The sequence below is a fragment of the Lytechinus variegatus genome, chromosome 15, assembly GCF_018143015.1.
Source record: "Lytechinus variegatus isolate NC3 chromosome 15, Lvar_3.0, whole genome shotgun sequence".
In the NCBI taxonomy this organism is placed as follows: domain Eukaryota; kingdom Metazoa; phylum Echinodermata; class Echinoidea; order Temnopleuroida; family Toxopneustidae; genus Lytechinus; species Lytechinus variegatus.
The window spans coordinates 23,179,499-23,202,952 of record NC_054754.1 but is presented as its reverse complement, the minus strand read 5'-3'; the positions used below and the strand labels follow the sequence as shown (position 1 = coordinate 23,202,952).

At 37.5% G+C, this 23,454-nt stretch overlaps 1 protein-coding gene across 3 annotated transcripts in view; it reads left to right on the top strand.

The window, feature by feature from the left end:
• Positions 1 to 2,496: 2,496 nt before the first annotated feature.
• Positions 2,497 to 23,454, top strand: part of LOC121429204 (ribonuclease 3-like) — a 51,483-nt gene continuing 30,525 nt past the window's right edge. Inside the window, exons 1-6 of one of the 3 annotated variants that reach the window (XM_041626160.1) lie at positions 2,497 to 2,587; positions 15,207 to 15,479; positions 17,143 to 17,909; positions 19,450 to 19,596; positions 20,691 to 20,864; positions 21,985 to 22,192. In XM_041626160.1, coding sequence (XP_041482094.1) covers positions 15,270 to 15,479; positions 17,143 to 17,909; positions 19,450 to 19,596; positions 20,691 to 20,864; positions 21,985 to 22,192 — 1,506 coding nt within the window. In that variant the 5' untranslated portion in view covers positions 2,497 to 2,587; positions 15,207 to 15,269. Of the gene's footprint in view, positions 2,595 to 13,056; positions 13,688 to 15,206; positions 15,480 to 17,142; positions 17,910 to 19,449; positions 19,597 to 20,690; positions 20,865 to 21,984; positions 22,193 to 23,454 lie in introns of those variants that run through there. The other 2 variants (XM_041626159.1, XM_041626161.1) reach the window with 2 other exon arrangements.

Genomic DNA, 23,454 nt, shown 5'->3' with positions numbered 1-23,454 from the left:
AACATGTGGAGTTCCATTATTTTAACATTTTGTACTTCAGGCAAGGAGGTCCTATAATCGTCAAATTCGTAAAAATTGAAATATTGTATAATTCGAACAATAAAAAAAAAAGAAATAGTGAGTGAGTGACATCATCAAATCTCTCATTTGGATGTAACTGGTTTGTTCATATACTAGTAACTATTTTATTAAAAATAAGCGAAACTTTGAAATGTCATAACTTTCTTATTTTACATCCGATTTTGATGAAATTTTCAGCATTGTGCTTGTCTGATTTTCACCTATTGACCATGCGTAATTCCTGTAAGATTACGCAATCTGGTAAGATTACTGGCCGGCCGTTCTCGAGACTCTGCTGCAGGAACTTCTTTATTTTAAGGATAAATTTTCTAATAGTAGGATTTCTTCTTCACATGAAGAGTGATTCTGGCAATTCAGTAGTCTGGCTTCACTGGGCCCGGTGTGGGCCCATGAGTAAACACATTGTGAAAAACGGATTTCATAGTTGCAAACATTATGTGAACACAGTGTCAATCGTTATCACACAATGAAGAAGTTTTATCACGCATTTCGGGACCGTTATGAAGCAGTCTGAGTAGTGAAAAGGATAGATTGTGCCTGGCTCTCCTTCTTTGACACAGAAAGACAGCATGTGCGTTTGTATTTTACTCTAGACATGGTATTATTTTGGTTTTGAAGTGTCAAATGAATATGAGCTTAGCTTGCAGCCCGGGGGCCATTTACATTGACGAGTGGATACCATGCGCGACCAAAAAACACGTAAAAATGATGTCTTTTTCACGATAGAGCACGTTACGTACGTAACGTGATAAGGGTATCAAAAACACCAAAATAATGAAAAAAGGGTGTCTCTTTCGCTAGGAAAGCTACGCATTTAGGGTCAAATTTTCGGGGATGATAAAACAAAATTAAAATGTTTGATAAAGGATGTCCTTTTCGCCCCAGTACTACGTGTTTAGAGTCCGATTTGCGCGAGTGTGGAAGGTGGAGCCGTACGGAACCAAATGGTGTGTATAAAGGTAAACCGACGACCGACGGACCCGTACGTGACAATATATCGCTGTACTTGTTTAGGGGTTCAATTCCCGGGGGAGGGGGGGTCACCAAAGGGGGTCACTCTCCACATGACCTGCTACGCACCCGCGTCCAGAAAAAGCGTCGAAAAGGGTCCCATTTCAGGCACTCATCAGGCAGCGTCGACGTCTTTGGCAAAAAGGGTTGCATTTCAGGACCATTCGCTGCAAGTCGCCGTTTAGGATAGCCTTTTCTCTCTTCACGCCATTTAGGGTTGCTAATTTCGGGTTACGAAGATTACGCCATTGAGGGTTCCAAATATGAAGAATAGATCTACGCCATTTCCCGCCATTTAGGGTTGCAAATTTGAGAAGATTCGGGAGCAGACCTAAGCCATTAATACCCTGAAGGGCGTGATTTTAAGGGATACAAAATAATCCTCGCACACACCGGCCAGCGCATCAGCAGATCAGAGAATATAGTTTCGTCTTACACCGGCTCTATACTAGGCAGCACGCCTATTTAGGCCTTTAGCCTGGGCCTTTACTATCATTTTGTTTGATTCATAACGGGGGTTCCTATATTGATTTTTTAAATTATCAATTAAAAAAAGAAGATAAACGTTTAATTAATGTATGTATTTTATAACACATTAACTGGTATAGATTCCATTTTTTTAAAAAGTTTTGATGAAATTTGTAAAACGAATGGTGATGCATCAGTCAGTCAAGGCAAGCAGCATCACTTGCATTAAATAATGTAGGCTAAAAGATGGCTATTCAAAGTGGCTATTAGGCGTCATTGAGAGCAAACTATGCTGGCCTCACTGTTGTACCTGTTGTATGTATGGTACCAAATTAATCGATTTCAAAATTTTTACTTAAGGTATCGAATTAGGAGCTTTTCCCTGTTAACGCCACTTAGCTAGGGTGGCTTAATTTTTCATGGGTTACGTCATTTAGGGTTGAAAATTTAGTTAATGTAGTTACGCCGTTTAGGGTGCATTTCTGAGGTTGTCGGACACGGGTTGGTAGCAGTCCATGTGGAGAGTGACCGCCCCCCGGCCCCCGGGGGATTAAAGAGTATCGTTTTGTTTTCAATACTTGTTAAGGGTAGTTTGGGGGTGCATTTTCAGAATATGGAAAATACGTGTTTAGGGTGCTTTCGAGACCCCATGGTCGCGCATGGTATCCACTCCTCAACTGGAAGTGGCCCCCGGGGCTTGCAGCCTAGCTGAGACTGTGGCATATTTTGGTTGTGTCACTGCACATCATCACGGAATGCACATAGCCCGCACCGTGTAGGGCCTTTAGGTAGAGATCTGATATTCAAGTTTCATTTTGGGTTTTATTCCATTTCCACTCAACTCAACTAAACAACATGGGAGTGACGTCACATAGATTATCCTATCTTCGCCTAATTTTGCGTCATTTCATGCCTTATGTGGGGCCGGGTCGAATATTCCAGGATAGAAAGCCGAGTTCTGCATCGCGAATTTTTTGATGGTCGAAACGACTCGAAATCTAATGCTCGATCGCGCTTGTTTTCGTCAGTACATCGTGAGTGTTTCTCTATTTGTCAAATTTTGAATATCTTAATCATCATAAGTCAAATATTTTTGACTGATTTTAAAATAATTCATCAATTATTTCGTCTTTGCCTCTTGCCTCTCCCGCGCAAAATTTTAATCAGTGCCGTACAGCCTTAGACAAACGTGATTTCAGCACAGAGCAGTGGACTTCGTCGCAGTCCCACATATTAAGAAATGTGTTTGTTATTTCTTTTTGAGGTGCTCCTAGGCTTTATTGTCAAATGTCGGCGCGGGACTGATTGGAATCGGGAGACCTTACGTGAGACCAAACGCTTCATCTAGCGATCGCAACGGGTTTGCGTTTAACACATTTCCTATTCTGCCAACACACAAAATGGGCAAAATTCATTGAGCCAGTGACAGCAGTGTATCAACATTTCAAATCCTGTTTTCATAATAAAATGTTACGATCTTTTTCTATTATATCTAAACTTCTTATTTCTAGTAGGGTTACCAAAAGGAAAATCTAAGTTTTCAAATCTACGTTAAAAAGCATTGAAAAGTACCTCACCTGAATCAGCATACTCAAAAACCCCAAGTGAATGACTTTTGGTATATCAAAGAGATCTAATTATCTGTTAATCTGAGGCTAAATTAGGTCCGAATTGTGACAGTTTTTGTGTACAAATTTGTAGTTGAAATTTCGTCGACACGCATGCACAAAGCTCGGCACTGAACGAGGGATTGTGGGCGTGTCCTTTCTCGCCTCGGCCTATTGTTACCCAAATAACGAAAGTACGTTCACCGTCCCAGTTAGTCTCGGATCCGAGCTTATCCAAATAAACAATGATTAAAAAACAACCCAAAAATAAAAAGAAGAGAAAAGAAAAAATAAACGGCTCAAATGCAGTCGTTTGGTGACGGATAGTATATGCTCTGACATCTCGCTGATATAAGGATTAGACATGACATAAGTTTTATGCTATGATAACTAAAGCATGGGGGGGGGGGCGAGGGCACTCTGACTTTCAAAATTATTAATTCTTTAAACATCTATATCTAGACAAGGGAGGATCCAGGATTTTCCAAAGGGGGGAGCATTATTATCTACGGCAGTCAAAAAAATTTAGGGGGGGCACCAAAATTTTTGACAAAAAAGGTTATCAAAGGGGGGGGGAGCGAAAAAAAAATTTGCCCAAAAAAAGTAACGTCCCCCCATAGGCAGCGGGGGGGGGGTCGTGCCCCCCACTCTAATTTTGAGGTGGGGGACGATCGCCCCCCTAATTTTTTTGTTGATAACCTTTTTTTTTTTGCTTGTCAATTTTTTTTTCGTGCGTGCCCCCTAAATTCCAGTGGACCCCCTAAAAAAATCATGTGGTTTCCCCTAAAATTTGTGCTGATAAACTTTTTTTGGGGGGATAGGGCTTGTCACTAAAGTTTGGTGCCCCCCCCCCTCCCAAAATTTTGCTTTCCGCTGCCAATGGTCCCCACCTGAAATTTAGGGGGATAAGGCCTATGGAGGGCACATTTTCCCGATACAAATTTGATATGCCTTAAAAAATGTTTTTACCAAAAATGGAAAGTCATTTCGTCCCTAAAAATTGACAAGCAAAAAATAGGGCCTATTAACAAATTACAATTTTGGCTCTCGATAATTATGCCCCTTGGATCCACCAGTAATCTAAGGGGAATTTTTTTTATAGTTTTGATATGGCTACCTTCTCGGAGGGCGTCCTCGCCGCGGTAGCTGGATAGTGCTGCAAAAGAGTAGGCTTTATACTTCTTTTGCAGCATTAACTGACACTCCGAGACTTATAATTTTACCTTATACTTAAAAAATGAATGATACAAAATAAAACATAAACACTTGTTTTTAGAGTAAGTTGATGTAAAAATATATTCAGTCTGGGGCCATTGGCGTAGCAACGGTGGGCCGGGGGGCATCTGCCCCCCTGAGATTTGGGGCCCCCTCCCCAGGTCCCCCCAGAAAAAATTGGAAGAGCAAAAAAAAGGTAAAGAAAAAAGGGAGAAAGAAGAAATAAAAAGGAAAAGTAGAAAGACAGAAGAAAAAAGAAGAGAAAAATAAGGAGGAAGACGAGTGAATGAAATAATGTGAGGGGAAGACTTGCAATTTTTAAAAAATCTTTTCATGTTACTATATAAAATTTTTGCTGGCGCTTTGCGCCATAATTGCCTGTTCGATGGGATTCATATCTTTCTCAATAGGCTGATGTGGAGCAAGTTTTGAAGTCAATATGCAACACATATTTTAGCTCGGACATCGAGCTTTCATTATTTTTTTTTCATTTACAAATTTAATTGCTCTGTAAAATGTCCGTTTTATGGTCTACATTATCAGCATTTTAAGCTCATGCTGCGTGGTCACATTGTTTGATTTGCCAAGTTCATATTGTCTACGGGTATTCCATAATGTTAATTCCATTCAACAATTCAGAATGCCCAGAATTTAGGTCTGAATATAAAACATGCGCGATAGCGTGCACGTTCTTTATTTAAAATGTACTTAAATTATTCAGTTTTACATCAGAATATCAATAATTGTCTGCTCACGCTTCACGATCGCATTATTAATGATACCCAATTGACTATATCCTATTTATGACTTACAAAATATGAATAGAGTGTCCCGCTTTTAGGTCTAAAATCTCAGTTATCTTTCTCTCGCGCTTCGCGCTCGCATCAATTGTTTAGTTAAATACCTATCGGCTATCCCATTAATTAATACAAAAAGTGCTCAGAATGATCACGTTTTTTTAGGTCGGAATGTCAAAAAAATTTGCTCGCGCTTCGAGCTCGCATTATTGAAATATATACCGTCTTCATGGGTAACTGTAAGCAGTCCTTAACAGGTCTCTTTTCGATAAGGCTAGAACAGTTGATAAAAATTTATGTTCAAGCTTGGGGGTACATACGAATCTTGTTAAGGATCACACATAACATTGCCCAGAAAATTAAATTTCAGGAAAAATACATTAAAGTATAAAAAAAATTGCTCGCGCTTCGCGCTCGCACTTTTATGAGATTATTTTGTTTATGTTGTTTTATAAGAATAAAACTAACAAGTGACTGATATAGGTGAAGATAATTTCGGGCCCCATCCCCTATTGGCGAAAGTCGGATCTCTTGTGGACACATACACACCCCCTGAAAAAGCAAGGACCCTGGAAAAAAAATCCTAGCTACACCACTGTCTGGGGCATGGAGACTTGGAACTCTGCCCCATATCACTGTGCTTGCCTCGCTCGATTTGTATCATAAAAAAAAAATGTTTCCACATTAAAATACAGATCTAAGTACAATGGCCAGAAATATTAGTACGAATAAGCTAGCAGAATTTGTATCATACCACCCATATAATTGAACGCCAACGAAGGCGTTTCTAAAACCTGTTTGTTTTATCCTACTTTTCCACTAAGATCTATCCCTTTTGCGTGTCACATGAAAGTAGTTTTGTGTGCAGATCTAGCGTACCGGTAGGACCACATGCAGTCATTAATAGGTCTCTAATTTTTTTTCAACAAATGATGTCTCACTCACGCTTTCTTTAAAATTAATAAATTAAAGTCCTTGCATATGGTCCTGGGAAGTGGGGTGCTCGGGTTGTGACCCCCAAGATTTTTTTTTTTTTTAGCTGGTGGTGCGTTTTTTTTTGTACACGTACGACAGGGGGAGTGGAGCAAAGTTGAAAGTGGGGAAACAGAAAAGGGGCACTTTTTAGTGATTTTTTAAAGTGGGGGCATTGAGCTCCCACCTATCCCCAGGATCGCCGCCCCTGAACCAGAAGCACTATCCCCTGGAAATCAGTTTAGTATGATATTCGACCAAAATCAACTTATCTTTAGAGAGATAATTTCTTTCCCTTGGCTTTTTTTCAAAGCCAGCAACCCCATTAAAAGATATCTCCTCGGGCAATCCTCATGATTATCTAAAAAAATAGTGACGGATGGTATACCTGGTAATCATATTACTAGCAGTGGCGGTATTGCCACCCCCTCCCAGTTTTTTTTTCAAGTAGTTTAAAACAGAAAGAAGAATGACATTGATTTTTGTACCGCATTATTTTTCATCAATAATTTCATTGGTAGAAACACACACACAAAATTCAAAATTTCACGTTTAGCCCCTTTTTCAAAACTATTCCGCGGCTCCTTGAAGAATGGAGAGATGGATGAAAGGAGAGAAACAAATAGGATGAAGGGGTTGATTCAGCTTTCGTCAAGGGGGGGGGGGGCGAATTCTTTTTCCACCCGTATTTTTCCCCAAGCGGCCGCGCGAAGATGATTTATATTTGTTTTTTTGAAGAAATGTTACTTTTTAGCTTTTGTCTTATAAATCAACATAGATATATAACCCTTTTTATTTAGTGCCAGCGCAAAGCGCGAGCTAATTCATTGAAATAATTATTTTTTGATCCACAAACTTTGAAATTTCTGGGCAATGTTTATCATGAAAAAAAATGTTTATGCAACTAAACAATTACTAAGAACGCAAAGCGCAAGCAGAATTGACATCATATATAGGCACTTTTTGTAACTTAAACAGGATAGGTACGCAACTCAGCAACTGATGCGAAGCGCGATCACAAAATTTGAAGATTTAGACCTAAAAACGAGACATGTCTATTCGTGTCTTTTTACATCATGCAAGGAAAGGATTTTTTGCCCGGGGATTTTTGTATACGTTTCGAACTGATCAAAAAGGTACCTGTTAAGGACTATTTCACTTAATGGAGACGTTACTTCAACAATAAAATAATGCAAGCGCGAAGGGCGAGCCCGGCGATTTTTTTTTGGACTCTTCTAAATAAAAAATGGAAAATTTAAATCAGTTATTGTGACGATGAACAGGATCGTCGCTATAAAACAATTAATGCGAGCGCCAAGCCCGAGCAGAAAAAAAATCGAGATTTAGACCTAAAAAATGGGACACTCGATTCATGTGTTGTACATCATGAAAAGGATGAGTAATAGGGGTTCCTCCTACATTAAAAATGCGAGCACAAAGCGCTAACATAATTTTGTTTTTCTGAAACTGGATAATAATTATTGAAATACTAACAAGTTGAGTATCTGGATAAACATGCGCGCGTGTTTCCGATTTATGCCTACAATCTAGGCATTCTGAATATATATTTTAATACGAAAATCCAAGCGAGCACGAAGCGCGACCTTAAAATATTTGATATTCCGATCTGAAAAAAGGATAGATTTCAGATCAAGTACTTTGTGAGGTGCATTTGGATCGCACTTAATAAAGAGCTGATATAGATTTGACAAAGGATCGGACCTGAAAGTGATGAATATTTTCCTATTCCTCTTGCTATTAAAGCGCGAGATGAAACAAAATGGACAATTTAACCATTAAAATTAATATCTGATCTATTAATACCTAACGAACTTACCTATTCAAGCATGCACGCTCAATGCTAACTGATATAAGATTTTGAGAAATTTATGAAATAGGGCCTTCATGAAGAGTGTAGGTAGTCCACAAATGAAATAATGCTCTAGGGCACAGCGTGAGCTAAAAATTTTGATACTCAGATCATAAAACAAATATTTTACAAAGCACTTTTTTATTGATTCGTGATACCTCGGTCACATTTTTTTCTAAGGCGAGTAGAAAACAGTTGTATTAAACATTTTTTGTGTGTGCCAGCTAAATATTGGTGGTTTCAATAAAAAAGAATGAAATGGCTGTTTCGACTTTCCGCACGGCCGCCGTACAAGCAAATGTGACCGAGGTATAAATAAAAAAAATAATGAAAGTTCAATGTTCTATAGCTGACTGTAGAGTATATGTTTTGTATTTTGACTGCAAAGCTTGAAATGTCAAGCTGATATATATCAGCTATTGAGCAATATGTACTCATCGAAAATGAGCAATGCGAGTGCGAAGCGCGAGCGAAAATGTCAATTTTGCATGTTTTTTTTTAATCATCAAAGTCTCCCCTCCCTAATTTTATTCACTTTTCTCCCTCCCATTCCCCTCTTCCTTTTCCCCTCTCTTTTCCTTCTGTTTCTTCTTCCTTTCTTAATTTTTTGGCCAACGGGGTGGGGGGTGACCGGCCCCCTGATCCCTTCTTTGGTAGCGATTGTGAAAGCATTTGAATTATTCACCTCACAGTGCATGTTAAACGGGGAAAATAGGAAATGGCTAATTTTGAAAATCATTAATGTGATGGAGCCCTATTCAAGTTTATTTTCATCTATATACACCTTGACAGGGGCTGATCCAGGATTTTCAAAAGTTGAGGCATTCAATACAAAAAAATAAACAAGACCTAGTATACTAGACCCCCCCCCCTTTAATAGGTGAAATTTGCTAGGAAAAAATCATCAAAAGTTGAAAAATAAGTCCTCACTTGAGAATGAACGACAAAATCCACTAACAAATATTTGATATATTTCGGGAGGGGGCACCTTTATTTTTCTCCCCTTTCCTTATTCCTCATCCATTCCATAGGCAGATCCAGGTGCCGGACCCAATTATGGGCGGCGGCACCCCCTCCTACTGGCGGTGCGAAAAATAAAAAGAAAGGTATATCATGCTGTTTTGTTAAAGAAAAAAAAATCGGTTTTTTAACGGCGCCGATCGGGGAGAAAAATTGTAGCCACCCCCCATTAGCAAAATTTTGATCTACACTGGGTATTTGTCTGTCGTACCTCTGAGTAAATGAAACAAAAAAATCAACAAATCACCGTTGCACTATAGTACTAAAATTTTTGCGAGTCTTTATTTTTTTAATATTTTTGTTTATTAATAGTGGAAGTTCGCATTCCGAGAATGTGAAATGAAAAAAAAGAAAAAAAAAATAATTAGCCACTTAATAGGAAACACTAAACGTCCTTTTCGATTCCAATTAACTTAAAGTCCTTTAAATAAAGAAAAACAAGCATCATTTTTTATACCCTAACTTGTTCATCACGAATACAATGAAACCGATAATTATTTGCTTTGTTTTCGATTAATCTTTATATCATTAATTCACTTAAAATAAAATTCAAACATAAACAGGAAAACAGCACAGAAAATAATATAACAAATGAATTGCAGTTGTATAAAACATCAGAGAAAATAACATGACAGCTAAATTCTATCTCGACAGGCACACTGTTCATTCGACCATAAAACAATCGCGCTGTTCCACTCTTTGTATACCCACAACTCTATCAGTATTGTTTCATCTTCATATGTCCTCAATGGCAAGGACACCAGCATAATAAATTCACTTCAAATAACATTCATACATACATATACAGGAAAATATCAAAGAAAATAATATAACAAATCAATTGCAGTTGTATAAAACATGGAAGAAAATAACATGGCAGATGAATTTTATCTCGACAGGCACACTAATTCATTCGATCATGAAACGATCGCGCTGTTTCACTCATTGTACACGCGCAACTCTATCTGAATTGTTTCATCTGTCCTCAGTGCGGCAAACACTAGCAGTGATGATAAGTGCACAAATTGCAGTTGGACGTGCGCGGAGAATGAATTAAATTCGACGGCTGAGTCAAGTCTACAAGTCACCAACGAACTTCACGATAGACCACGCCTACTTGCCGAGGTAACCAACGTTGATTGACGGCCCATTTAGTTTTTTGAGTAGTAGGAAAAAGTGCAGGCATGTATAAACCTCATTTTAATTTGAATTCATTCAAAAAAAGCATTTTTCTTCTAATATAGATGTTTCCAACATATTCCATGTGTAAAACATAATTTTTAAAACATTTATTGCTATATTTTTGTAATGAAAAAAGGATTTCTTACGCAACAACAAGTATGATATGTGTGGGCAAGAGAACTACCGATTTAGTCATAAACCATATTTTTTATGATTTTATTGTGAGCCTACTCAAAGGATTTTCGTTTATTTTTTATGAATTTCTAGACCATGTTCAACAGCGCCATCTCGAGCTTGCAATAATGCATGCGATCGCACGCATTTTTCTCCATAGCGAATACACGCGACGATAATCGTGGATTTCTCGTGGATTTAACCTCCAAACGTCACTTTCGATACCACATGAAGGTAAGACACTTCATCCCACATTAGTCAAATTTAATATAGACAACAACGAGCCTAAAATTTGTAACTAAGATGAACTAATTTGCTGAGGAAAAGCATTTCAATGCTCATTTTTGCCATCGAGAACAGACGATGGGTGGCAATGCGCACGATTTACGCACTTGCAATTGGCTTTTCATTTGCCCATAGGCTTTTTGCTCATTGGATCGGCCGACCTTTTGGTAACCCTATTTTTAGTCAATTTACTCACATTTGCATCGCCAAAATGTAGTCTTGAGGACGCAATGATGATGATTTTTTTAGATATGTCTTACATTTCTTCATCATTGACGTCTTGACACTCTCCATAATGCCTTCAGCGAACGACCAAAACAAAGATGGATTTCCCCCCAAAATCCATCTTTTTAAACCGAAATGACTAGAATTTTGTTAATTTTATTAATTCTTACACCTTCCTACGCCTAATGCGTAGGAAGGTTTTAAATATTACTTTAAAAAAATGTAAAAAAATGAAGATTTCTTACCTAACTGATGCCGCGTAGACCTCTCGTTCCACATGTAAACAACGGAAATACAATAGCGTCGACCCTTGAACCGCTTATGTATGACGTACTTCCGGAAAGCAATGCCGTCTTAACGAACAATTTAGAGATAAAAAATCTTATTTAACAAATAGTAAAATTTATTTCGTGATCATAAATCATATTAATATATATAAATTATTTATGATCACGAAATAATTTTGATATTTGTTAAATAAGATTTTTTATCTCTAAATTGTTCGTTAAGACGGCATTGCTTTCCGGAAGTACGTCATACATAAGCGGTTCAAGGGTCGACGCTATTGTATTTCCGTTGTTTACATGTGGAACGAGAGGTCTACGCGGCATCAGTTGGGTAAGAAATCTTCATTTTTTTACATTTTTTAAAGTAATATTTAAAACCTTCCTACGCATTAGGCGTAGGAAGGTGTAAGAATTAATAAAATTAACAAAATTCTAGTCATTTCGGTTTAAAAAGATGGATTTTGGGGGGAAATCCATCTTTGTTTTGGTCGTTCGCTGAAGGCATTATGGAGAGAGTGTCAAGACGTCAATGATGAAGAAATGTAAGACATATCTAAAAAAATCATCATCATTGCGTCCTCAAGACTAGCCAAAATGTTGTTTTCAAGGCCGTTTTCGAGAGCACCACCTGTCCGTCGTCACTCGATGGAAGTCGCCATTTTGGAAAATATGACTCCAGAACCGGGTTAATCTTGCAAGTTACTTTTACTTGTTGACGCCCTCTAGGGGCATCAAATAACCATGTGTTATGTATCATTAAAATCGGCAGACTTTCTTCTACAAGTTAGTGACGATTTCAGTTCAACGTCGGCAATGTTTTTCGTTACAAAAAAGAGTTTTTTGGACACTCAAGGTAAATCATGTTTCTATTTTCTTACTTCAAAGCTGTATAAACAGAAAATTTCCCAGGGAACAGTCAAATATCAGATATAAATTAATTCTTTGAAGTGTATTTGTATCAGAAAATCTAATTTTGATATACAGTGCGTCCCAAAATAAACGAAACCGAGATTTAGCGATCATTTATCATTACTTAATCATAAATAAAATAGACAAATGACCTATCAATTTAAAGCTTAGAATCTCCTCTTTCATCTGATATTACTTAGCTTATTTCTTATTCATGCATGAGTGAGCAAAAACAATTTGAAGAAAGGATACCAAAAACTCATTTGGCGAGGGGTATCTGGGTTTCAAAAAGAAAACCACATTTCTGAAAAGTTCAAAATCTGCTCTTTAATTTGGTACCTCAATTACAGAAAATGGTCAAGAAATAAGAAAGTTCTGGTCATTTGAAATAAGGCTTGTATTTCCATAATTTCATGAGATAAACGTGTTTTCACCGGTTTCCCACAGAAGCTTTCGCATAGTGAACAAATGATTTAATGCATGGCTGATCGTCAACAAAACGGAGTGTTGAGTGAGTTTGAAAGCCAGCCTGGAGAACCTCTTCATTTTATGAAATTATTGAAATTCAAACCTCATTTCAAATGACCAGAACTTTGTTATTTCTTGACCATTTTCTGTAATTTAGGTATCAAATTAAAGAGGAGATATTGAACTTTTAAAAAATGTGGTTTTCTTTTTGAAACCCAGATACCCCCCGCCAAATGAGTTTTTGATATCCTTTCTTCAAATTGTATTTGCTCACTCATGCGTGAATGAGAAATAATGTAAGTAATGTCAGATGAAAGAGGAGATTCTAAGCTTTAAATTGGTAGGTCATTTGTCTATTTTATTTATGATTAAGTAATGATAAATGATCGCTAAATCTCGGTTTCGTTTTTTCTGGGACGCACTGTATAAGAATGTGTCGCATAGCTGCGCAAGAGGCGAATGCAACCCCATGTTGTGCCGCCTAGAGTGATTTTGGTGCCATGGCTGACCGAAAGGAGTGAGTGGGCGTGGTGGCCGTGGGTGTGGTACTTGATGCATGTATGTTATTGTTAAACCCATTGAAAGTTGATAAGTTGTGCATTTGATTTCTGCATGAATTATGTGTATTGATGATAAATTAATGATAATTTCAACTTAATATTTCAAGAAAAAAAAAACAGGCGGGAATTAAAGCATGTTTAATTCCAGCCTCATTTTTTTCATGGTGTACAGGCGCAGACCATGCATTGACTGCTGCCTGGTACTGGTATTAAAATGAATAGATACATGACTATATCTATATTCTGTTGTTTTGTGTCATCATATCAACATGATCAATAAGCTGTCTCATCAATTCACATGATGTACACAATAATGGGTCCCTGTTTTATTATGTTTACTAGGAGGGAGATTATTTTGTAAATGTGATTTTAAATGTAGTAGAAATTCAGATAATGTCAGAGACTTGCTTTTTAACTTTATATATTCCAATATATTTAATGGTAATATATTCTATAATTCTAAGCAGTGGAGTACATTTCTAGCTACATGTACTGTTGCAGCTCCAGCTGTCTGATCTCGCATTCTCGGATCTGCAAACAAGTTTGAGACATCATGGTAATTATACAGAATACAGAGTGAACATGGACAAACAGAAAGAAAAAAAAGTTTACTTGCAAAACTTAATTTTCTACTTTTGAATGATATAAATCTTACAGATACCGGGAAGTATAGTGGGACATTCATTTTTATTTTCTGATTAAAGTAACACAGCCATGCTCTACACGATCACCTCTTGTGTTGCATTTTAGTCAAATTAACTTAGTAACCTACATGAAAAAAAAGTATGGAAGTTTCTTAGATCTACAAGTACCTGTAGATCTGCCACCCAATGGGTACTTGTCTTGGGTGGCAGAAAAGTTCCGCGTATAGCGTCCCTATAAGAGGCCATATCTTCAGTTATGGTGCTCCAATTGTAATTTGGTCTTCACCATTGAATTTGTCTTGAAAAAACCTATCAAGTGATGTATAATTTGTCTGTACTTGAAAAAAAAATCATGTAATATAGTTACTTCATCCTCTGAAGTCTGTTGTGCAGTTGGCTCCATGTACTTCTGGGATGGTACAAATGTCAATTCAGCTCAGACAATGAGACGGAAAGATGAAAAAGAAAAGCCGGATTCCGAAAGACGAACATGACAAATAGGTCTAGGCCTACATGTATTTAAAAAAGAGAAGTCATAGTAAACTGCCGAAATTTGTCTTGACATGACAGTCACAATAAGGCTTAACTTTCTGCCTTGTTCTGAAATATCTTTCAAAAAATGAAATTTGCATCAATATTTGTGGAATATATTTGTCAATTTTTTGCAATGTTTATTTTTTCCTCCTTTAATTCTCAATGAAAATCTTGAAATGTATCACCACGGCTGTGCTAAATTTTGAAAACCCTGCCCACTCACACTATTTTGAGGTTAGTATATGCTATACAAACCTCGCACAACTAACATGTTTATGCAATGGATTATAGAATTTTTGTTGACATCACTTAACATGAATGATGTTAGCCGAAATCCATTTCGCTACTCACCAGGGCTTTTTCTGGTGAAAAGCGTTCCATTTTCAATTTTCAACACATTTTTATAATTAAGAAAAAGGACACAGAAAAGAGGAAAATCGCTAACCTCAAAGTGGCTTTGCACGTCTCTTCCGCGGAATTAAAGGGAAGGTCGTTGGTGGCACTAATACAGTTCACAACCTAAATTCAGCTTGTCGGTATTTTTGAAACTAGATTCGTGATTCATTGTATGCGCAATTCCAATGATTGTTTGATAAAATAGAGACACCAACATTTTTTTGTGTGACATGTATTGAAATGGATTAAATTGTATAGTATTTAAATGTATTGAATGCCTTTCAAACCAAATTAGTGAGAAAGAAGTTTTACTATGCCAATGCATAAAACTATAAAGACTGTTTTGTATAAAAATTGGTATTGGCTGGTAATGAAATTCTATTTACATCTATCACATGCGAAATCATCAAGATTTGATTTATTTTTCAATTATTAACACACTATCTAATCTGATATCTAATCAATAGCAACTTTCAATTTTTATTCTTTTTAACTATCTAGAGGGGGATGTCTGCAAAAATGATGATTTGACGTTTTGACCCGTGCTTCCTTTGTGACATCATAATGCATTCCCGGCATCCCCCACCTGGTCCAGGACCCGAGAGGCCTCCTTTCAACCCTCGGCTTTCTGGACCTTACTCAAGGCCTCCCCCTCCAAGAGGACCAGGAACAGGTCCTATTCGCTTTGGTCAGAACCATGCACCCTTAGGACCACCTCCAGGCTCACAGGGACCATTTGGACCTCAAGGACAGTACCCTGCTCATCCACCAGAGGTAAGAACTCCGAGGGTCCATGGGGTCGAGAATTACACTTGTGTGTTTCAAAATTATTTTCTGGTCAGCCAAGGCTCCACACTTTTTTTTTAGTGGCCTAATCAGTCCACCAAAATAATTGTATCCCCCGAACAGAGTTCGGAGGATACTATGGATTTGGCCTCGTCGCGCCGCCGCTGCGTCCGCCGCAGAGATTTCCTTGTGAGCACTCTATCAGCTGCATTTCTTCTCTGATCGTCTTCAAATTTGGCATGAAGGTTGAGTATGGTATAGCGAAGAAGCCTATCAATTTTGCTGTGGGTGGAGGTCACATGGTAAGGTCAAAGGTCATTTACAGGTCAACATTAAAGTTTACATGCATGACTCCGTATGACACCTAACTCTGCAACCATAAGTCATTTTTCAACCAAACTTAGATGATAGATGGACTTGGGGAACCTGCATGTTATGCTGCAGTCGGATGTCACATGGTTAGGTCAAAGGTCATTTTCAGGTCACCTTTAAAGTTTACATGCAAGACTCTCTTATGACACTTAACTTTGCAACCGTAAGTCACTTTTCAACCAAACTTGGATGGTAGATGGATTTGGGGTACCTGCATGTTCTGCTGCAGTCACAGGTAACATGGTATGGTCAAAGGTCATTTTCAGGTCAACGTTGATGTTAACATGCAAGACTCTCTTTGCAACCATAAGTCACTTTTCAACCACACTTGGATGTTAGATGGACTTGGGGGACCTGCATGCTAGGGTCATTGTCGCCATGATAATTGTATTTTTTTGTCAAATTTATGTGTGAGCTGTATATATCGCAATGACAGATGGCGCGTTGGGTTCGGGGGATACATGTGCTCGGCTGCACGACCCGCCGAGCATCTCTAGTCAATTTCATAATTTTGGTGGCCATCTAGTAATTTTGCTGGCCCTAAAACAACAGAAAATATTAAAATTCATCAAAACTTTGCCCAACTGGGCCACCAAGTGTGGGCTTTTACAGAATTTGGTGGCCTGACTCATGGTTGCCCCATGCCACTGCTAATGTTTAGCCCTTTGTTAGCCTAATCTATAACCTTTCAGTTTCAAAACATGACCCAAAGGTACATAGTTGACTTGTGTGTGGTTCAAGTGAGTGTATATTTCAGTTTACATTAAAAATCATGCTAAGCGGAAAATCCTTTGTAGACAAACAGACGTATCACCCGGCTGTGTGGACCCTCGGAAAAAAAAGCTTGGAAGGTTTTATATTTATTCAATCCATGGTTTATGCAAAAAAAGTGATGAGATATTGGGACATATAAGTAGATTCTTCCAGTCTCTCTCTTAATGTGAACTCTTGGTTTCAATTGATGTTCAAAAGTGAGTTGAAATCACCCAGTATATAACCAAGAGTGAACAGTTTTTATGATAGTAGCTCATTTATATGAGAATAGCTCATGAATCTACACATGACAATGTGCCATTTTCCACACAGCTGTTCTTCATGTATATGTGTAACCCATATTTCAGATAGTCACAGAATTCTCTAAAATGATATATGTTTGTCCCTTTGCTAGACTTCTCCTTTTGCAGCCAGGTAAATTCTGTTTTGAATATTGATTCTTTAATGTACCTGTAAATTTCTGAACTGAGATTTGTCATTCTTATTCTTTAACATACATGTATAGGTGCATCCAAATGGGCATGGAGATTGGCCTCCACCGGTTGGACGGAACATGGCTTTTCCGAATAGGCCTCCACCTCCGCTACCACCCTTTATGGGGCCACCGCCACCATTTTCAAGGCCACCGCCCCCTCTGCCCTTCCCCAACGGTCCTCCTCCCAGGCCTGACATGCGGATTCCACCCCCAGGGTTTGACTTTAGAATGAGACCACCACCCCCTTTCAACCCTCAGAGACCTCCTCCTGCACCCCACTTGCCACCACCTCCTCCAGACTTCTCTAATCATCCTGATAAACAAGGGATGCAGATGTCAGGATTTGATCACAAAGGAGGAGGAAACAAACCTAGAGAACAGTGCGTTCCTGGCGGACAGCATCAAGACCACAAATTTCGGCCACCTGGCAATGTCTCCTCACCTGGAGACAGATTTTCAAAGCAGCATGGCCAAACCAGCCAAGATTCTTCCTACAACCCTCACCGGGAAGCACAGAGACCACAGAACTCTTCTAGGCAGGAGGGGCCAAAAAACAAAGATCTTGATGGACTAGGGTCCCGACTGAGCCGGCAGTCTGATCAACAAGATCAAACAAGGGACGGAGGGTATCATGGTTCCAGCAAAGACTCTATTGAAGGTGACAGACAACGGTCAGCGGATGACCGTTATAGAGACAGAGAACGGTCAAGAGATCGCTCGGCCAGAGACAGCAGAGATTTAGATTCCAGGGATTACATTCGTCGGCAAAGGGACAGGTCCAGAGAGCGATCCTCAAGGTAAGCTTCTACTGACCTGAATCCTGTCTTTTTATACTTTAAATCTGAATTACTTCACAGGAAGGTTATTATGATGTGCAACTTCCAAGCAAAACTAGACATTTTCCCAATAAATCAAATTTTTCTATCAAAACTCATATGGAATCTCATAAATACAAAAGGAGAAAATAAAATAAGCCACAATTTTTTTTTACACAAATATAGAAGAATCCAAACCAAAACAAAAATTCTAATTTCTATACATGGGACTACATATATTTTTAAAACCTAGTTCAATTTTTAAGAGAAAACTATTCCTTGTTTTGTAAAAATTTTCTTTTAGATAATCTGAAGGTCATCATTTTACATCATACTTCATATTGAAAGAAAATGTTCAAAAATATTGGGTAGTCTTTTATCAGTAACAATGTTCCAAAAGCCATTACAAAACCAAACTCTTTGGCAGTTTGCATTTGCACTTTTAAGATTAAATATTGAACATAACTGTATTGATTATAAACCCTTTTGGCTTAATGGGAAAAGTACAGTATAAGAAGCAACTATTGTAATGACAATGATAATTAGAAAGTGGCACTTTTTCAACAGTTCTTTCCACTTAAAGGTAAGAGAAGGTAGTTTCAGCAAACAATTATTTCATAAGACAGTCTTTTAATTCAAGGTTAACTGTCACTATATTATCATATATCTAGAACTGGTACATTAATATAAACTAATCTTTGTGAAATCATGAAATCTTAGGTCAAAACCGATTCTAATGATCACTAACACAGAAAAGCATATGGGACAGTGTGTTAATGTTGCTTGGAAAAATACCAGGCATTTGATGGAATTCAGTGCTCATTTTGCTTATTTCTCAGCAATTATTCATTTTTTTCCAGAGCCATTTGGCACATACAGTGTATACATATACATTCAAACACTTAGGTGGTAATTTTATTTATTCTTTGAACTCATTTTGAGATCGTTCCCACAACTGGTATTCATCTTTGATTTAATATGTATTGAGTCCAGTCCAGATTATATATATATATTTGTGAATGCAAAAAAAAGATGATGATAAACACAAAGATCATTCACTCTATTGAAATAACACTGCATACCATTGTAATTGATACCTCAATTGCAAAATAAATGTATATTCTACAAATATTTTATTTTCTATGTTTATGAACATTGTGCTCGGCAATGGTTGAGCAAAGGTAATTGGATGCTTGATATGTTGGTTTTTGCATTTACTACGGAGCTGCTCTCTACAATGCACCAATTCCTTTGAATATGCAAGTCAAATCACAATGGAGAGCTGAGAGGCTTTTGTCAAAAGTTGGTGGACCGGGGACAGCAGCATCGTGTCGTGACTCTGGAAAACAACATCTTTGCAATTGTTCTTCCACGGCAAATCCTCGGATGATGTCCTGTCCACCAACTTTCAACAAAGCCTCTCAGATCTTCTTTGTGATTTGACTGGCGTTTTCAAAGGAATTGGTGCGTTGTAGAGAGTCACTCCGTAGTATTAATGCGAAATTTCTCAAATATGATAAAGGAGGGAGAGGTCACGATCTCCCAGACAAGGTCGCCATGGAGACAGAGGCAGGACAAGGGAGAAGAGTCCATCAAGAGACAGGAGCTCAAGGAGAGAGCTCCAAAGTGAAGACTCAAGAAGCAATGAAAGATCCAGATCACCTAGAAGGTATTTAAAGGGGCAGTTCACCCTGACAAAATGTTGATTGTAAGACAAGCAGATAAAATATTGGTTAATATTTGAGGAAAATCCATCAAAGATTAAAATGTAATAACAAATTTTATTGATTTGGGACGTCATGTGCGAGCAGCTTCCTCATATGTCGTGTAGTAAAATATCAGTGAAATGTCATTTTCTAAAAAAATTGAGAATGGTTTTTATGACATACCTTTTGTGTATCAACACTCAACAGACATTATTTCACACCTGCTTTCGAAAGGAAAAAAAATTAGTCGTAAACTGTTAAAAATCTAAATTTATGCATTTTATGTTACATAATATATGGGGCAGCTGTTCATTTATGATATCACAAATTTAAAAAAAAATCAAATAAGTTTCTTAATTTAAACTGATTTTCCTGAAGCCTTCACAGGTATTTTAAAATATTTTTTCTAGTGTTTATACCATAAACTTTTCGTCAGGGTGAACTTTGCCTTTAGCATTTCCAGTATATTGGTGGAAAGTGTTCGAAATACTTGTAGTTTCAGATTCTTCACATTGAATAAACATTTTTCAGATCATCTTATTTAGGGCATTTTAACGGTGCGTTAATATCAGCACATACTGTAAGATGCAACATAATCTTATGACTCTCCCATTGAGCTTATGTATTAAACTTGCTGTCCAATATAATATAAACATTCCACTCATGATTTGCAGAGAATTTCAATATATTTCTGAAATGAGCATTTCAGTCTCACCCACCCCAGGGCAGGAAATAATTTTCACTGTTGAGGGGCTATTATTTTTCATTTCAGAGCTATTGCCAAATTTTAGTTGCATTTATTTCATTTTACAGGCTACTTCTTTTGCGGTAAATGCAAATATCTTCATGTTACCATAGGCAGAAAGTTGATTTTCAAGATATTCTTGAATATTGTTTGTGGCAGATCTATGGGCTACTCTAAAACAAGACGGTCACCCCAACACATTCCATTTGGGGAAATTTAAGGAGCAAGATGTGTCATAATCGCCCACATACAGCCCCTTATATATTGCCTACACTGAGTCTAACCATCGCCGTTTTTTGTCCAATGGTACAGATATGACCGGTCTTCAAGGGAAACAAGTTCACAGAGGAATAGCAGTCCTCATTCTAGGACCAGTGTTGATAGTCGTGACCAGAAAGATAGGAGATCCCGAAGCCCTTCACGGGATCAAAGGTCCAAGGATAGAGAGAGTTCCCTGCATAGAAAAAATAGTAGAAAAACAGATGGGTAAGTTCCAGATGATGGCCTGATATTAATTTTTCTCTTGCCTGTATAGCAGAGTGAGATTATTGGCACTGCTTTTCAAATGGTAACAGCCCTGTCAACATTGAAATCTTTACCAAGTTTAAGGTTTTGAAATGTCATCATGACTTAAAAAGTAAAAATGGACCCACTTCATGAAACTTGGACACAATGGCAGTCTAGTATCATTAAAGGACAAGTCCACCCCAACAAAATACTTGATTTGAATAAAAAGAGAAAAAATCAGCAAGCATAACACTGAAAATTTCATTAAAATTGGATGTAAAATAAGAAAGTTATGACATTTCAAAGTTTCTCTTCATTTCACAAAAAACAGTTATATGAACGAGCCAGCTACATCCAAATGAGAGAGTCGATGATGTCATTCACTCACTATTTCTTTTGTTTTTTATTGTTTGAAATATGAAATATTTTGATTTTCTTGTCATTGTCATGTGAAATGAAGTTTCATTCCTCCCTGAACATGTGAAATTCCATTATTTTAACATTTTGTGCTTCAGGCAAGGCGGTCCGGATCGTCGAATTCATAAAAATTGAAATATTGTATAATACAAACAATACAAAACGAAAGAAATAGTGAGTGACATCATCAACTTTCTCATTTGGATGTAACTGGCTCGTTCATATAACTATTTTGTTAAATATAAGCAAAACTTTGAAATGTCATTACTTTCTTATTTTACACCCGATTTTGATGAAATCTTCAGCATTGTGCTTGTCAGATTTTCCTCTATTGATTCAAATCAAAATTTTTCTGAGGTGAACTTGACCTTTAAATATTTTGCAAGAGTTTCAGGTCACATGACTGAGGTCAACGGTTATTTAGGGTCTCTGAACCTAGTATTTTATTCCCATATGAATGGTGTTTTTTAATCAATAATGATTTGTTTCCAAGTCAGCTCTACTGCGTTGTTATCAGTCATCAATAATGATTTGTTTCCAAGTCAGCTCTACTGCATTGCGGGGTCAAGTAATGCAAGCGAAACTGCTCAAGGTGTTCAACTTGCCATTATTATCATTATCATCATCATCTTCATAATCATCATCGTCATCATAACTGTTATGTTTCCCTGCCCTGCATCAGGCCAGCCACAGATCCAAGTAAACCCTGCCAGCGCTGGAATGATCTGGAGAGAGAGCTGCGAGAGGAAGAGCGTCAGGAGAAAGAGAAGGAGGTAGAGAGGGACCCCTTTGAGGATTCTGACCCAGAGGATTGGGGTGCGGATGATACCCCTTGGATCCAGTGTTCCCCAAGAGAAAACTTCTACTCCATTAACCCTAATGATCAAATTGTAAGTCTTACCAGCATTTCATTGTCATTAAAGGGGGACTTCGGGCTGAGAATAATTATATCTAAATAAAGAGAGTAAAATTCACCGAGCAAAATCCTGAAAATTTAATCAAAATTGGACAAGGACTAATAAAATTACTACCAAAATAATGCAAATCTTTAAAATGTCATAACTTTGTTATTCCTTGTCTGATTGTGATCAAATTTTCAGTGTTTCGATTGTCTGATTTTTCTGTATTTGTTCAAGTCATATAATTTTCAGCCTGGAGTACCCTTTTAATTCATCCTTAAATAGTCCGGATCAGAATAATGCGGAACCTGAAATATAGGTTTGTTCATTTAGGTCCGCAAATTTTTTTTTTAGTGCAGTAAGGAAATAGTGTGGGCTTATCATCATGGTAACCGCCAGTAATAATGTATTTAATATTTGATGTTCAATATCAGATGGTATGCACTATACACACAGTGCAGTGCTGCGGACCAAGGGAAATAAATGACATGTTTATTGCAGAGTCTGAACTTTTCAAGAATCATGTTCTTTTTAATTCCAAGGTGATAATGAGTGCACCTGTAGTGTAGCCCTCAAAGGGCTGTTAAATTTGGCTTTAACGTGGGCAGTGGTTTAACTCTGTGCTATAATTATAGGAAGCCAAACATCTCAAAATATTGTTTGTGATTGCATGTTTCTTTTTTGCTGTGCTCTTTCCTAATTCTTTTTATTGTAAAGACAATTATCTTATTTATCCTTCCTAGACAGTTAAGAGTGATGTAAGAGTCAAATGGGCTAATATTATAAACCTCTACTGTTAGAGATTTATGTCACGATTGGCTATCCATAGTTAAACCACAACTTTAGACAAGAACATGGGCCAAATAGTCAGTAATTTTCTGGTTATTCTTTCTTTGGTTCATTTTCAAGAAATGTGCGGCACATATATTATAGGATAGGCCCCATAGAAACTTGACCAAACCTTGTTTTTTTATATATACAATATTTTTTTATGGTTTCTTGTCAATTCGAGGGTGCTGATTCCGAATCTGGATGATGCCACTCGTGTAACCTTGAGCATTTTCCGCAAATTGGCAAAATCCAATATGGCCGCCAAAATATGCAAATTACCCATGAAAATCCTAAAATTGTCCGCACATTGGATATGAAATGCATGAAATCGTGTGGCAGGAGTGAAATACTCTCTAAAAAAATAATTTTTGACAAAATATTTATTTTCCTGATATTCAAAATGGCCGCCATAGGCCATTGTA